The sequence below is a fragment of the Oncorhynchus masou genome, chromosome 2 (genome assembly GCF_036934945.1).
Source record: "Oncorhynchus masou masou isolate Uvic2021 chromosome 2, UVic_Omas_1.1, whole genome shotgun sequence".
Lineage (NCBI taxonomy): Eukaryota > Metazoa > Chordata > Actinopteri > Salmoniformes > Salmonidae > Oncorhynchus > Oncorhynchus masou.
In genome coordinates, this window is record NC_088213.1 from 13,693,711 (window position 1) to 13,708,619 (window position 14,909).

The following is a 14,909-nucleotide window of genomic DNA, read 5'->3' on the forward strand; positions in this document are numbered from 1 at the left end:
ATGGGTCAAGCAGAAAGCCACAAAGAGATGGATTTGGAGCAAATTCAGGAGCTGTGTATGGCTTTTATGAAGGAGTGCCCGAGCGGGGCTTTGCACCTACATGAATTAAAACGGATCTTTGGTATACCAGCCAGCTGCGAGGAAGAGACTTTGTACATTGAGACTGTCTTCCATTCATTCGACACAAACAGGGTAAGTGAAGGGGGTAAAACAATTTTCAATCAGGAAATAATAAATAAATAAATAAAAATAAATATATCCCATTTAGGAAATAATGTTTTTTTAAAAAACCCACGACGCTTGTAATCCATTCCATTCATCCATTGTGCTGTTAAAGGGACAGTTCACTCAAATTACGAAATGTAATGTTGGTTTCCTTACACTGTAAGCAGTCTATGGGCAAGGTATGACAGTAATCCATGCTTTGGTTTAGTTTCCCTGGCACTGTTTCCAAATGCTAATCTCATGGTGCTGATATTAAAAAATGTTGTGCATCATATTCAAATCATGTACAGCGCCATCAGAAAGTATTCATACCCCTTGACTTATTCCACATTGTGTTGTGTTACAGCCTGAATTCAACATGGATTACATATATATTTCCTCTCACCCATCTACACACAATACCCCATAATTAAATGTTTTGAAATGTTTGCAAATATATAACTATTTAATGTACATAAGTATTCACTCCCCTGAGTCAATACATGTTAGAATCACCCTTGGCAGCGATTACAGCTGTGAGTGTTTCTGGGTAAGTTTCTAAGAGCATTCCACATGTGAATTGCACAAAATTTGTCCATTATTATTTTCAAAATTTCAAGCTCTATCAAAAATGTTGTTGATAATTGCTAACCATTTTCAAGTCTTGCAATAGATTTTCAAGCAGATTTAAGTCCAAACTGTAACTCGGCCACTCAGGAACATTCACTATCTTGGTAAGCAACTCCAGGGCAGATTTGGCCTTGTCTTTTAGGTTGTCGCCTGCAGAAAGGTGAATTCATCTCCCAGTTTCTGGTAGAATGCAAACTGAAACATGTTGTCCTCTAGGAATTTACTTGAGCTTAGCTCCATTATGTATGTTTTTTATCCTTAACAAATACAAGCACACCCATGACATTTTTTGCAGTATTACTTTAGTGCCTTGTTGCAAACAGGATGCATGTTTTGGAATATTTTTCATTCTGTACAGGCTTCCATTTTCTCACTCTGTCAATTAGGAGTAACTCACTCTGTCAATATTTTGGAGTAACTACAACATAATAGATACATCCTCAGTTTTCCCTCAAACCAAACCTATATAACCCTGGAACTATTTTAAAGTCGCCATTAGCCTGATAATGAAATCCCTGAACAGTTTTCTTAATCTCCGGCAACTGAGTTAGGAAGGACACCTGTATCTTTGTAGTGACGGTGTGTATTGATTTTTTTACATATTTTTTATTTGACCTTTATTTAACTAGGCAAGTCAGTTAAGAACAAATTCTTCTTTACAATGATGGCCTAGGAACAGTGGGTTAACTGGCCTAGGAACAGTGGGTTAACTGGCCTAGGAACAGTGGGTTAACTGGACTAGGAACAGTGGGTTAACTGGACTAGGAACAGTGGGTTAACTGGACTAGGAACAGTGGGTTAACTGGCCTAGGAACAGTGGGTTAACTGGCCTAGGAACAGTGGGTTAACTGGCCTAGGAACAGTGGGTTAACTGGCCTAGGAACAGTGGGTTAACTGGCCTAGGAACAGTGGGTTAACTGGCCTAGGAACAGTGGGTTAACTGGCCTAGGAACAGTGGGTTAACTGGCCTAGGAACAGTGGCCTAGGAACAGTGGGTTAACTGGCCTAGGAACAGTGGGTTAACTGGCCTAGGAACAGTGGGTTAACTGACTTGTTCAGGGGCAGAACGACTGATTTTTACCTTGTCAGCTCAGGGATTCCATCTAGCAACCTTTCTAACCACTAGGCTACACCATCCAAAGTGTAATTTATAACTTCACCATGCTCAAAGGGATATTCAATGTCTGCTTTTAAAATATTCACCCATCTACTAATAGGTGCCCTTCTTTGCAAGGCATTGGTCTTTGTGGTTGAATCTGTGTTTGAAATTCACTGCTCGACTGAGGAACCTTACAGATAATTGTATGTGTGGGGTACTGAGATGAGGTAGTCATTAAAAAATCACGTTAAACACTGTTATTTCAACTTATTATGTGACTTGTTAAGCATTTTTTTCTCCTTAACTTATTTAGACAAACCATAACAAAGGGGTTGAATATTTATTGACTCTTGACATTTCAGCAGATTTTTTTTTATGAATTAGTAAAAATGTGGAAAAATGTGATTCCCCTTTGACATTATGGGGTATTGTGTGTAAGCCAGTGAGAAAAACCTCCATTTAACCCATTTTAAATTCAGGCTGTAACACAACAAAATGTGGAAGATGTCAACAGGTGTGAATACTATCTGAGGGCTCAGAAGAAATGACTTTGTTGAGCTTCACAATCAATTTGAGATACTTTTGATTTGGACATAATGCACGAATAATGGTAATACCGGTATCATGACATACTTTTGTAATTTGGGTGAACAATCCCTTTAGTTGCATTAGCTTCAGTTATCGATATATATTGAAAAGGTAAACATGCAATAAATCCATGTGTTGTTTTCACAGGATAACGCGTTGGATTTTATGGAGTATACGGCCGCTCTTCACCTGATATTGCGGGGGAATCTTGAGGATAGGTTAAAGTGGTCCTTTAAAATCTACGACAAGGACGGGAATGGCAAGTTAGACCGAGAAGAGGTGAAAAACCTAATTCGGGTAAGAAATGCCACATAATGGTCCTCTGCATTATGCTATTGACTGGCTGCTTCATTTGGGCCTGCAGTTGGCTACTACTAGTTGTAGATCAGTTAGGCTATAGGCACCTTCTTTTCTCAGGGTAAGAACAGCTGGACACATTTTGACTGGCTGCTTCGTTTGGGCCTGCAGTTGGCTACTAGTAGTTGTAGATCAGGTAGGCTATAGGCACCTTCTTTTCTCAGGGTAAGAACAGCTGGACACATTTTGACTGGCTGCTTCGTTTGGGCCTGCAGTTGGCTACTAGTAGTTGTAGATCAGTTAGGCTATAGGCACCTTTTCTCAGGGTAAGAACAGCTGGACACATTTTGGTAGTATAATCTGCAATACTCAGTTTGAAGTTTTCTCTGTTGTATAACTTGTATAATACTTGTATAATACAGGTATTGCATAAAGCTAATGTTATTAGAGCAGTGCCTTAATATGCTGCAGGTCAGGGATTAGGATCAGGTGAGGGATTAGGATCAGGTCAGGAGAAGCGACTAGGTGGGATGACTGGGGTTTTCACAAATCTAATTCCGTTCGTACATGTTATTGGATGAAAGGATGGGAGGAGCAAGTGGCTTTAATACCTATTATTCTTGGGAACACCTATCCCTGATCCTATAGCTTATCTGGTTCTGAACTGAACCAGCCCCCATGCCTATAGGTCAGCTGAGTTCACAGCTCTGGTATTTACTGTATATATGACCTCAATCTTGTTCCTTTGTCAATTAAAAAGGTCTAATGTCACAGTATTGTTTCAATGTAAAAAAAAAAAATCAATTTCTAAAGATGTGTTACCCCACTGATGATATGATATAGGATATATATATATATATATATTATAATTTTGTTATCCATCTGCCTTAAATGTTACCTTATGTGAATTCAGTAAATTAAGCTCAGATAAACAACACTAGACAAAATATTATTTCTGTCAAATATAAAAGTTTATACAACGTTAGATTTTTCGTCAATGGGATAAAACCCATTTATTTTATGTTGACACCCTTTTAAATGTATACCATTTGAGATAGGACAACTGTGTAAAAATCACTTCTGTCAAATACCACACTGTATGTAATGAAATGTATCTCATACAATTGCAGATCATTTACAAAATCAAAATTCATACAACTGCCATAAACATGACACCTAATGAAGTCTGTGACAGGATCTTTGAGCTGGTCGACCAAAATCATGATGGTAAGTGCCCGGTTAAGATATATTCATATATACGGCTGAACATGCATTCAAATCTGTTCCAAATATACAGTACTTTCATCAAACCACCACAATGAACAATCTGTGCTCTCAGTGCTTACATGTAATGCCATCTTCCATCAGCGAGAGACAATATGCCTTTGTCACTGCCCTTACACACTGGTCAGTCTGATGTAATGACCAGGATTAGGTAAGGCTAGTGCTAATTGGTGGTTCATTTGACGGGGACTTTGCTCTTGCATCCTCATGGTCAGGTGCTACCTGGCCCATTATACAGAGGAAAGATGGAGGTTTTGCCATTTTTTTTTTGTTTTATTTTTAATAAGCATGAATGGCTTCCTACTTTTAATAAGCATGAATGGCTTCCTACTTTTAATAAGCATGAATGGCTTCCTACTTTTAATAAGCATGAATGGCTTCCTACTTTTAATAAGCATGAATGATTTCCTACTTTTAATAAGCATGAATGGCTTCCAACTTTTAATAAGCATTAACTTTTAATAAACATAAATTGGATTTCACTACATGAATGGCTTCCAACTTTTAATAAGCATGAATGGCTTCCAACTTTTAAGCATGAATAAGCATGAATGGCTTCCTACTTTTAATAAGTTATGTCAGTAAAATTGGCTTAACCTTAACTTGAGAAAGATCTTGAATCATTGCCCACCAAAATGTAATATTTTTCCTTCTATTACAGGCCAGATTTCCTTTACTGAGTTCATGGAGGGGGCCCAGAAGGACGAGTGGGTCATGAATATGCTCAAGCTGGACGTCAACGCTAGTGGCTGGGTCATGCAGAACTGTGTAAAAATGACCTGAGCCCTCCAAACAGGCTCTCCCATCTACACAGAGAGGGGTTGTGTCCCTCAAATGGCATCTGAGTTTTGTCTTTTTCTCACAAAAACCTGATGCCTTGGGCCTAAAGATCTGGCTCTGCCTCCATGTTTGCTTGTGGTGGTTCAGGCATAGACATGGAGCACTTTCCTCCGTGTCACTTCTTGTTGTTGTTCTTTTAACATGCTGTCCATGCACGTTGATGTGTCGGAACAACAGGCGTTCTCTTTTTGAGTTGGGACCAGCTGACAGGATGGAGTCTCATTCAGCACATGACTGTCATAGATCACTGGAACTCTGGTAGATTTCAAACAGAGTTCAAAGGTCATATTGTGTGATATGATATTACACAGGGTCACTATCCGCAGTTTGAGTATTTACATTGTATTCAAATGTAAAAGATTATGGAATTCTATACTCAGTAATATTGTGACGATGGTTATGAAATTATCATATTAATAATATTATATAATCAAAATAATTATTTCACAACCTTATACTTTCAAGTACGAAGTAATATTTCAAAACATCAATGCAAATATCATACCGTTAGTAACCTAAATGTGATATCATGTTATGTTACCCATATTTATTTGACCTATTATGTTTAAGGAATCTATATCACATCAGAGAACTTAGAATGGGGATATGTTATATTATTCAATGTCAAGTACTTCAAATCCTTTCGTCATACCTGTCAAAAACAACGAGGCATCACAAAAAAAGCTTTAATAACCTTTAAATATCAGCAGAGTTTAAACTGTTGGCTACAGTCGTGACCAAAAGTTTTGAAAATGACACAAATATTAATTTTCACAAAGTTTGCTGCTTCAGTGTCTTTAGATATTTTTGTCAGATGTTACTATGGAATACTGAAGTGTAATTACAAGGATTTCATAAGTGTCAAAGGCTTTTATTGACAATTACATGAAGTTGATGCAAAGAGTCAATATTTGCAGTGTTGACCCTTCTTTTTCAAGACCTCTGCAATCTGCCCTGGCATGCTTTCAATTAACCTCTGGGCCATATCCTGACTGATGGCAGCCCATTCTTGCATAATCAATGCTTGGAGTTTGTCAGAATTGATGGGTTTTTGTTTGTCCACCCGCCTCTTGAGGATTGACCACAAGTTCTCAATGGGATTAAGGTCTGGGAAGTTTCCTGGCCATGGACTCAAAATATCTATGTTTTGTTCCCCGATCCACTTAGTTATCACTTTGCAAGGTGCAAGGTGTTCCATTATGCTGGAAAAGGCATAGTTCGTCACCAAACCGTTCCTGGATGGTCGGGAGAAGTTGCTCTCGGAGGATGTGTTGGTACCATTCTTTATTCATGGCTGTGTTCTTAGGCAAAATTGTGAGTGAGCCCACTCCCTTGGCTGAGAAGCAACCCCACACATAAACGGTCTCAGGATGCTTTACTGTTGGCATGACACAGGACTGATGGTAGCGCTCACCTTGTCCGGACAAGCTTTTTTCCAGATGCCCCAAACAATCGGAAAGGGGATTTGTCAGAGAAAATGACTTTACCCCAGTCCTCAGCAGTCCAATCCCTGTACCTTTTACAGAATATCAGTCTGTCCCTGATGTTTTTCCTGTAGATGAGTGGCTTCTTTGCTGCCCTTCTTGACACCAGGCCATCCTCCAAAAGTCTTCACCTCACTGTGCATGCAGATGCACTCATACCTGCCTGCTGTCATTCCTGAGCAATCTCTGTACTGGTGGTGCCCCGATCCTGCAGCTGAATCAATATTAAGAGACGGTCCTGGCGTTTGCTGGACTTTCTTGGGCGCCCTGAAGCCTTCTTCACAACAATTAAACCGCTCTCCTTGAAGTTCTTGGTGATTCGATAAATGGTTGATTTAGGTGCAATCTTACCGGCAGCAATATCCTTGCCTGTGAAGCCCTTTTTGTGCAAAGCAATGATGACGGCACGTGTTTCCTTGCAGGTAACCATGATTGACAAAGGAAGAACAATGATTCCAAGCACCACCATTCTTTTGAAGCTTCCAGTCTGTTATTTGAACTCAATCAGCATGACAGAGTGATGTCTTGTCCTCAGCCTTGTCCTCTTCAACACTCACACCTGTGTTAATGAGAGAACCACTGACATGATGTCAGCTGGTCCTTTTGTGGCAGGGCTGAAATGCAGTGGAAATGTTTTTTTGGGGATTCAGTTAATTTGCATGGCAAAGAGGGACTTTGCAATGAATTGCAATTCATTTGAACTTTCTTCATAACATTCTGGAGTATATGCAAATTGCCATCATACAAACTGAGGCAGCAGACTTTGTGAAAATTAATATTTGTGTCATTCTCAAAACTTTTGGCCACGACTGTACCATTGTTGCAAGTTCCCAAAGAGGTTATTTTAAGTATAGTATTTTATGGTAATTTCTTTCATGTAGTCTACATTTTGGAATATCTTTACACATTTTTAAGCTTTACTATTGTCCACACATCACGATTCCACAAATTGTATTTGAGATACTTAAATCAACCCTTTGATGAAGAATTAACCATGATTAAGAATTCACCTTTTGATCAACATCTAGTCAGCAAGTGCTGTGATATTTGATCCAAGTAATGACTAAAGATAACACAACAGATCATTCTAGATAGAACAATCCTCATACAAAAAATGTAGAATTATGTGCATTCAACACATTTACACCAAATATCTATATTTCCATTTTGTTTAATCTAATGCAAGCATGTCCCATTAAGTGGTCTCACCATAGCAACCATTCTTTGTTCATTTATTTGACAATCGATGCACCCATCACGATAAACCACAGTCTTATTGTTGTCGCATAGCTGAGAGGTGTACCTGTAAGTAAGCATTTAATTGTACTGTGTATGTACACCAAGTGTATCCTGTGCATATGACAAATAAACTGGATTTGATTTGCAAAGCCACCCTGCCATGTAGGCATACCTCAGGGAGAAAGAAGCTTTCCACTAGTATTTTATTGGGTGGGGTGTCCCAATGGAAAACCCTCCTTGCATCCATGACAAGGGTTCCCAGCATTGGTCTTCATGTAGCCTACCACTCTAGGGTATTATGCAGGTTATATGTCCAAATCAATAGTCAGAGTGCAGTTAGAAGATTGACTCAGCTGAAAACCCACATTCAAGAGGACCATTGTTTTGAACTCTTGCTCCACTCTGTTACATGATACTGTGATACACAACATTTCTATGCACAAGGCATCGTTGTCTCAGAACAGAGGTTTGTTCAAACATTAAGGCACAAGAGTCCATGCTATATCAGGAATATAGTCACAGGTAAATGCCGTTGTTCGTCTTGATGTGCTTGTCACACCCTGATCTGTTTCACCTGTCCTTGTTATTGTCTCCAACCCCTCCAGGTGTCGCTTGTTTTCCCCAGTGTATTTATCCCTGTGTTTCCTGTCTCTCTGGGCCAGTGTATATATCCCTGTGTTTCCTGTCTCTCTGGGCCAGTGTATTTATCCCTGTGTTTCCTGTCTCTCTGGGCCAGTGTATTTATCCCTGTGTTTCCTGTCTCTCTGGGCCAGTGTATTTATCCCTGTGTTTCCTGTCTCTCTGGGCCATTGTATATATCCCTGTGTTTCCTGTCTCTCTGGGCCAGTGTATTTATCCCTGTGTTTCCTGTCTCTCTGGGCCATTGTATATATTCCTGTGTTTCCTGTCTCTCTGGGCCAGTGTATTTATCCCTGTGTTTCCTGTCTCTCTGGGCAGTGTATTTATCCCTGTGTTTCCTGTTTGTTGGGCCAGTGTTTTTTTTATCCCTGTGTTTCCTGTCTCTCTGGGCCATGTGTTTCCTGTCTCTCTGGGCCATGTATTTATCCCTTGTTGTTTTCCTTCTGTCTCTGGGCCAGTGTTTATATCCCTGTGTTTCCTGTCTCTCTGGGCCAGCCTGAAATGTGGCCAAAGTGTCGCTAATTTATCCCTGTTCCTGTCTCTCTGGGGTTTCCTGTCCTTTATCTGTGTTTCCTGTCTCTCTGGGCCAGTGTATTTATCCCTGTGTTTCAGTGTATTTATCCCTGTGTTTCCTGTCTCTCTGGGCCAGTGTATTTATCCCTGTGTTTCCTGTCTCTCTGGGCCAGTGTATTTATCCCTGTGTTTCCTGTCTCTCTGGGCCAGTGTATTTATCCCTGTGTTTCCTGTCTCTCTGGGCCAGTGTATTTATCCCTGTGTTTCCTGTCTCTCTGGGCCAGTGTATTTATCCCTGTGTTTCCTGTCTCTCTGTGCGAGTGTATTTATCCCTGTGTTTCTTGTCTCTCTGGGCCAGTGTATTTATCCCTGTGTTTCCTGTCTCTCTGTGCCAGTTCGTCTTGTACGTTTCCAAGTCAACCAGCGGTTTTTCCTGTTCTCCTGCCTTTGCTATTCTCCTTTTTCTAGTCCTCCTGGTGTTGGCCCTTGGCTGTTTCTGGACTCTGTACCGACCTGCATGACTATTCTACCTCCCTTGACCTCGAGCCTGTCTGCCACTCTGTACGTCCTGGACTCTGAACTGGTTTTGACCTTTTGCCTGTCCACGACCATTCACTTGCCTGCTCCTTTTGGATTGTTAAACATCTTAAACTCCAACCATCTGCCTCCTGTGTCTGCATCTGGTTCTTGCCTTGTGCCATGATAGTGCTAGCAGAAGGCCTTTCAACCCATGGGGCTATATTCATTATAGTGTAGTATCACGTGCCTTACTGCTTTTTAAAAAAGGGTCACAACATGCATACAAATACCGAGCAATCAGCATCCAGGATCCAATCAGCATCCAGGATCCAAACCACCCGTTTTATAACAAGAAATCACACCCAGCTGTCTGATTCTCTGTGAGGATGGAAGAGTGAGAAAGAGGGGAAGTGAGAGAGTGTCCAGGGTTCATGAGCGGTCTTCTCTATCCTCTCCAATGTATGTAAAGTACATTCACTGTGAACCTTTTAGACCCTCCAGATGCACTGTATTGTGGACCTGTGATGACTTACAATGTACAATGTAGTTTTATACGGATTCTCTCCAGTGTGTCTCTTTATCCATATGTTATACGGATTCTCTGCTGTATGTCTCTTTATCCTCTCCAGTGTGTCTCCTTTATCCATATGTTTAGGGCTGTATGTCCATATGCAGAATATAAAGTGGATTTAGGTCATATGTTATACGGATTCTCTCCAGTGTGTCATTCTTTATCCATATGTTTAGGGCTGTATGTCCATATGCAGAATATAAAGTGGATTTAGGTCACCTGTAGGTTTTTGATGACCACATTCCATTTTTATTCATATAATTCATCCCCTGTGCAATTAATGAAGGGATGTAACACACACACACACACACACACACACACACACACACACACACACACACACACACACACACACACACACACACACACACACACACACACACACACACACACACACACACACACACACACACACCTCTGTATGCCTTTTCCGTCCGTTCATCCCCAGTCTGTTTTTTTAGGTGATTGATTCCCCTGAGGTTCACTGTCCTCTTGGGGTCAGACTACAGTAGGTTGATAACACGGTGAAAGGTGAGTGTTCAGCTAATTGTGCGTCGCCCAACGGACCTCCCGGTCGGTTACGACAGAGCCTGGGCGCGAACCCAGGGACTCTGATGGCACAGCTGGCGCTGCAGTAACCACTGCGCCACCCGGGAGGCCTTCAGCTAATACTTTAACTGGATTTCACAGCTAAGGTTAATTATTACACAACACACACACACACCATTTTTGTTTAGTGTCACTGCTCAATGCATATATGGGATCTAATGACTTCTTCACATTTGTTTTTCTGGAATGTAAAGTTGGAGGCTTTGCCTTGTTCATGTATCAGTGAGCACAGGTGTGAGTTACACGGTGACCTGGGACACACGCCTGAATTTAATTAAATCCACTAAGTCAGTTAATATATTAACTACAGGCAAACACTCTGAAACACTTATACAAAGTGCTTGTTTAGGCTATTCAGTCATCTCAAATTGTTTAATGAATGAAAACACTCAATCCTAGCTATTTACCCACATACCAGGTCACTGGCATGTGGTATTCAGTGTTTAATGAATATATCCATATGCTTAAACATGAATCTACTCAGGTCGCTCTTGCAAAATAGATGTATTCCAATGAGACTGCCCTGGATTTAAACTAAGGTTGAATAAATACCAAGCAAATGAAGCTTCGTGTTAGCTTTGGTGACTTGTCTGATAAAGAGCAGAGGCAAATGTGAAGTGGGCAACATGAGGCTAATTAAATGACTTTGTGGTCTGAGTAGCTACACCCTCTTAGAAAAGGGTTATTCGGCTGTTCCGATAAAGACAACCCTTGAAGAACTCTTTTTGGTTCCAGATAGAATCATTTTGGTTCTAGGTATAACCCTTTTCAGTGTGGAGGGTCATCGGTTGACTTCACCAGTCATTAATATTGGTGAATTGTTAAATAATCCCCTCAAATATCCAAACAATGGAATAGTACCTTATCTTGTCAGCAGCATACCACCCTACATACATGGACAATGTGTTTCGATTGTTTGATGCAAACCATGTACGTTTTTAGGTACCTTTGTACTGATTTATTAAGCTAAGTATCTTCAGAGGAAGGGATCATGGACATCAGTAGGCTAGTAGACTTTGTCAGAAGCTGAGACAGTTGTATATTATAAAACGAGTAATTAATTGTCATAATATCTTGGTTATATAGCCTAGAGAAACACAACATTAAAGATATGAATTAAAGGTAAGCAGGTAACCTAGCTGTTAATAGCTTTGGATCAGTAACCGAAAGGTCGCTAGCCTGGTTCAATCCCCGAGCCAGTGATATATATGTTGATGTGCCCTTGAGCAAGGCACTTAACCCTAATAGCAACTCCAAGTTGCTCTGGATAAGTGGCTCAAATATAAATGACTAAAATGTAAACGTCTGCCCTGGCGTCTACGCAGATTCTGTTTTGGATATCCCCGCGCGCTGTCCGTGGTGCTGAAACGCTCAACTACGTAACAACGTCACACAGAGATCCTCACATACATCGCATTCATTGGTGTTAAGTTTATTTAATTCCTTGTTTTTCCCTGTAAAATGATGTATTTATTGTGTCCATAGGACAACACACTAGACTTTATGGGGTATGTGGCAGCAGGGCACCTCGTTCTTAGAGGAAAACTCGAGGACCGACTGAGGTCTTCTTTCAAATTTTATGACAGAGATGGAAACGGACACCTTGACAAAAAGGAGCTAAAACAAGTTGTCAAAGTAAGTGTATAGGGGTTTCATGTTTAGATGTGGTTTATTTTTTATTATTTTGAAGTACCCTGAAGCTAAACAGCGGTATATGCTGCCAGAGATCCTCTCTGAACGTGATGTATGTAAACAATATACTGTGTATGATCCTCTCATCAAATTGAGATGCCTCAACATTTTCCCATGCTAATTGTACTCCTTTTTAATGAACTGTGCATACCAAAAAATATATAACCAGCAAGCCTAATTATATGTAGCGATATGACACTATACATTTGATATGATATGACATGCAGCATATTGAGCCATTAAAAACACCTTTGTGTGTAGTGTACCATCATCTGCTTCAATCTAGACAAAATGTGTGTATGTACCCTGCTTCCACTCACCATAGTAAATACATTTTCTCATGTCTTCCTCTCTCTGCAGATCATCTACAATATCAAGAGGCATGGGAACCCATCTGAAACGGAGAACCTGACCCCTGATCAAATCACTGACCGGATCTTTGACCTGGTGGATAAGAATAAAGATAGTAAGTCTATACATGTGAGGTGTCTGTCTATCATTAGAAATGTAGTATCTGTGTATGCCTGTATTTGTGCAACATACTCATTACATTATGGGTGTAGTAAGGTAATGCTAAACATTTCAGCAAGGCAATTGAAGGTGTATGTGCAGAGCCAGCAATGTTGAGATGACGAGAGTGCAAACATTTGTGCCCACCATTGGTGTGCGTGGCCAAAGAGCTCTATTTTAATGTCATCTGACCATAGCACCACCAGAAGTTTGCTGAACGGCATTGGTGCTTGGATCGGAACCGGTGCTAATAGTCATATGACACGAAAATAGAGGTATTTGGCCTCGCTCACCAGCGGAGGGGTTTGCCTTCAAAAGTACAATGCATCTGCAGAAAATACCTCATCCCTACTGGTCCTGGGGAACTTTAAGGTTAACGGCATCATGAACTTTACCAAGTACCAGAACATTTTAGCCCAAAACCTGGTTTTGCCCAAAACCTGGTTGCCTCTGCCAGACTAAAACTGTGTCAATGTAGATGAAGGGAAGGAGACAGGTTCAGGAAAGATTTTTAAGCCTTAAGACAATTGAGACATGGATTGTGTCAAAATCTGCAACACTGCTGGGTTTTTCAAGCTCAGCGGTTTCCCGTGTATGAAGAATGGTCCACCACCCAAAGGACATCCAGCCAACTTGACACAACTGTGGGAAGCATTGGAGTATTAGGTACACCCATCTAGTACTGGGTCGGATCCCCCTTTGCCTCCAGAACAGCCTGAATTCTTCAGGGCATGGAAACATTGCTCAATCGGTACTAAGGGACCTAACATGTGCCAGGAAAACATTCCCCACACCATTACACCACTGCCACCAGCCTGTACCATTGACACCAGCGCAGGATGGGGCCATGGACTCATGCTGCTTACGCCAAATCCTTACTCCAAATCCTGATCCCTGTTCCTGTAGCATCAGCATGATGCTACAGGAACAGGGATTCATCAGATTAGGCAAAGTTTTTCCACTCCTCAATTGTCCCGTGTTGGTGATGGCGTGTCCCCTGGAGCTTCTTCTTGTTATTAGCTGATAGCAGTAGAACCCAGTGTGGTCATCTGCTGCAGTAGCCCATCCGTGACAAGGACCGTTCTGCACACCACTGTTGTACTGTGCCGTTATTTGCCTGTTTGTGGCCTGCCTTTTAGCTTGCACGATTCATGCCATTCTCCTTCGACCTCTCACCAACGAGCTGTTTTCGCCCACATGATTGCCACTAACTGGTTGTTTTTCGCACAATTCTTGGTAAACCTTAGACACTGTCGTGCGTGAAAAGCCCAGGAGGCCGTCCGTTTCTGAGATACTGGAACCGGCGTGCCCGGCGCCGACGATCACACCACGCTCAAAGTCGTTTAGGTCACTTGTTTTGCCCATTCTAATGTTCAATCAAACAATAACCTGATGCCTGTCTGCCTGCTTTATATAGCAAGTCATGACCACGTGGCTCAAAGTCTGTAGGAGCGTACCATTTTTGTGACCTGGGTGGTGTACCTAATAAACTGGTACTGATAAACTGATTGTGTATATGGTATATATGTACAGTATATATCTATACACACATATATACAGGCATTCCTTTCATTCTCTATCTCTCCCGTTTTCAGGCCAGATTTCCCTGGAGGAGTTCCTGGATGGGGCTCAGAAGGACCAGTGGGTGCTGGACCAGCTCCAGCTGGACATAAGGCCCTGTGGGTGGTTCCTAGAATAGCAGAGGAATAATGTGGAGGAAGAACTGCAGAGGAAGAACAACAAGTGACCTTCAAGGGATTGGATTCCTACAACGATATTTGTAAGATATATAGACAATATATTGATATGGACAAAGGACAGAGCTATTAACAAAACGCATGGTGCCATATCGTACAATCCTGTGAGAGAGATGAGAGATTTGTGGCTGGGTTTAAATTCGAGATGACATGAAGATTTCCCCCTTTTTCACGACAATCAACTGCCAAAAGCTCTGCATGATTTAGAATGACGGCCGGGATGAAACAAACGGAGGTATGCAGAAAGAGCTGTCCCACTACTGACAGGTCATTATTTGAAAGAGCTGTCCCACTACCGACAGGAAAGAGCTGTCCCACTTATTATTTGAAAGAAACGAGGTATGCAGAAAGAGCTGTCCCACTACTGACAGGTCATTATTTGAAAGAGCTGTCCCACTACCGACAGGTCATTATTTGAAAGAGCTGTCCCACTA

The 14,909-nt window shown here is 41.2% G+C and overlaps 1 protein-coding gene across 1 annotated transcript; it reads left to right on the plus strand.

Moving 5' to 3' along the window:
• Positions 1 to 14,644, plus strand: LOC135553582 (guanylyl cyclase-activating protein 2-like). Its single transcript, XM_064985603.1, has 4 exons — positions 1 to 192; positions 2,669 to 2,818; positions 12,569 to 12,674; positions 14,314 to 14,644. Exons 1-4 carry the CDS (start codon positions 1 to 3, stop codon positions 14,415 to 14,417), a joined length of 552 nt encoding a protein of 183 aa, XP_064841675.1. The 3' UTR covers positions 14,418 to 14,644.
• Positions 14,645 to 14,909: the final 265 nt, after the last annotated feature.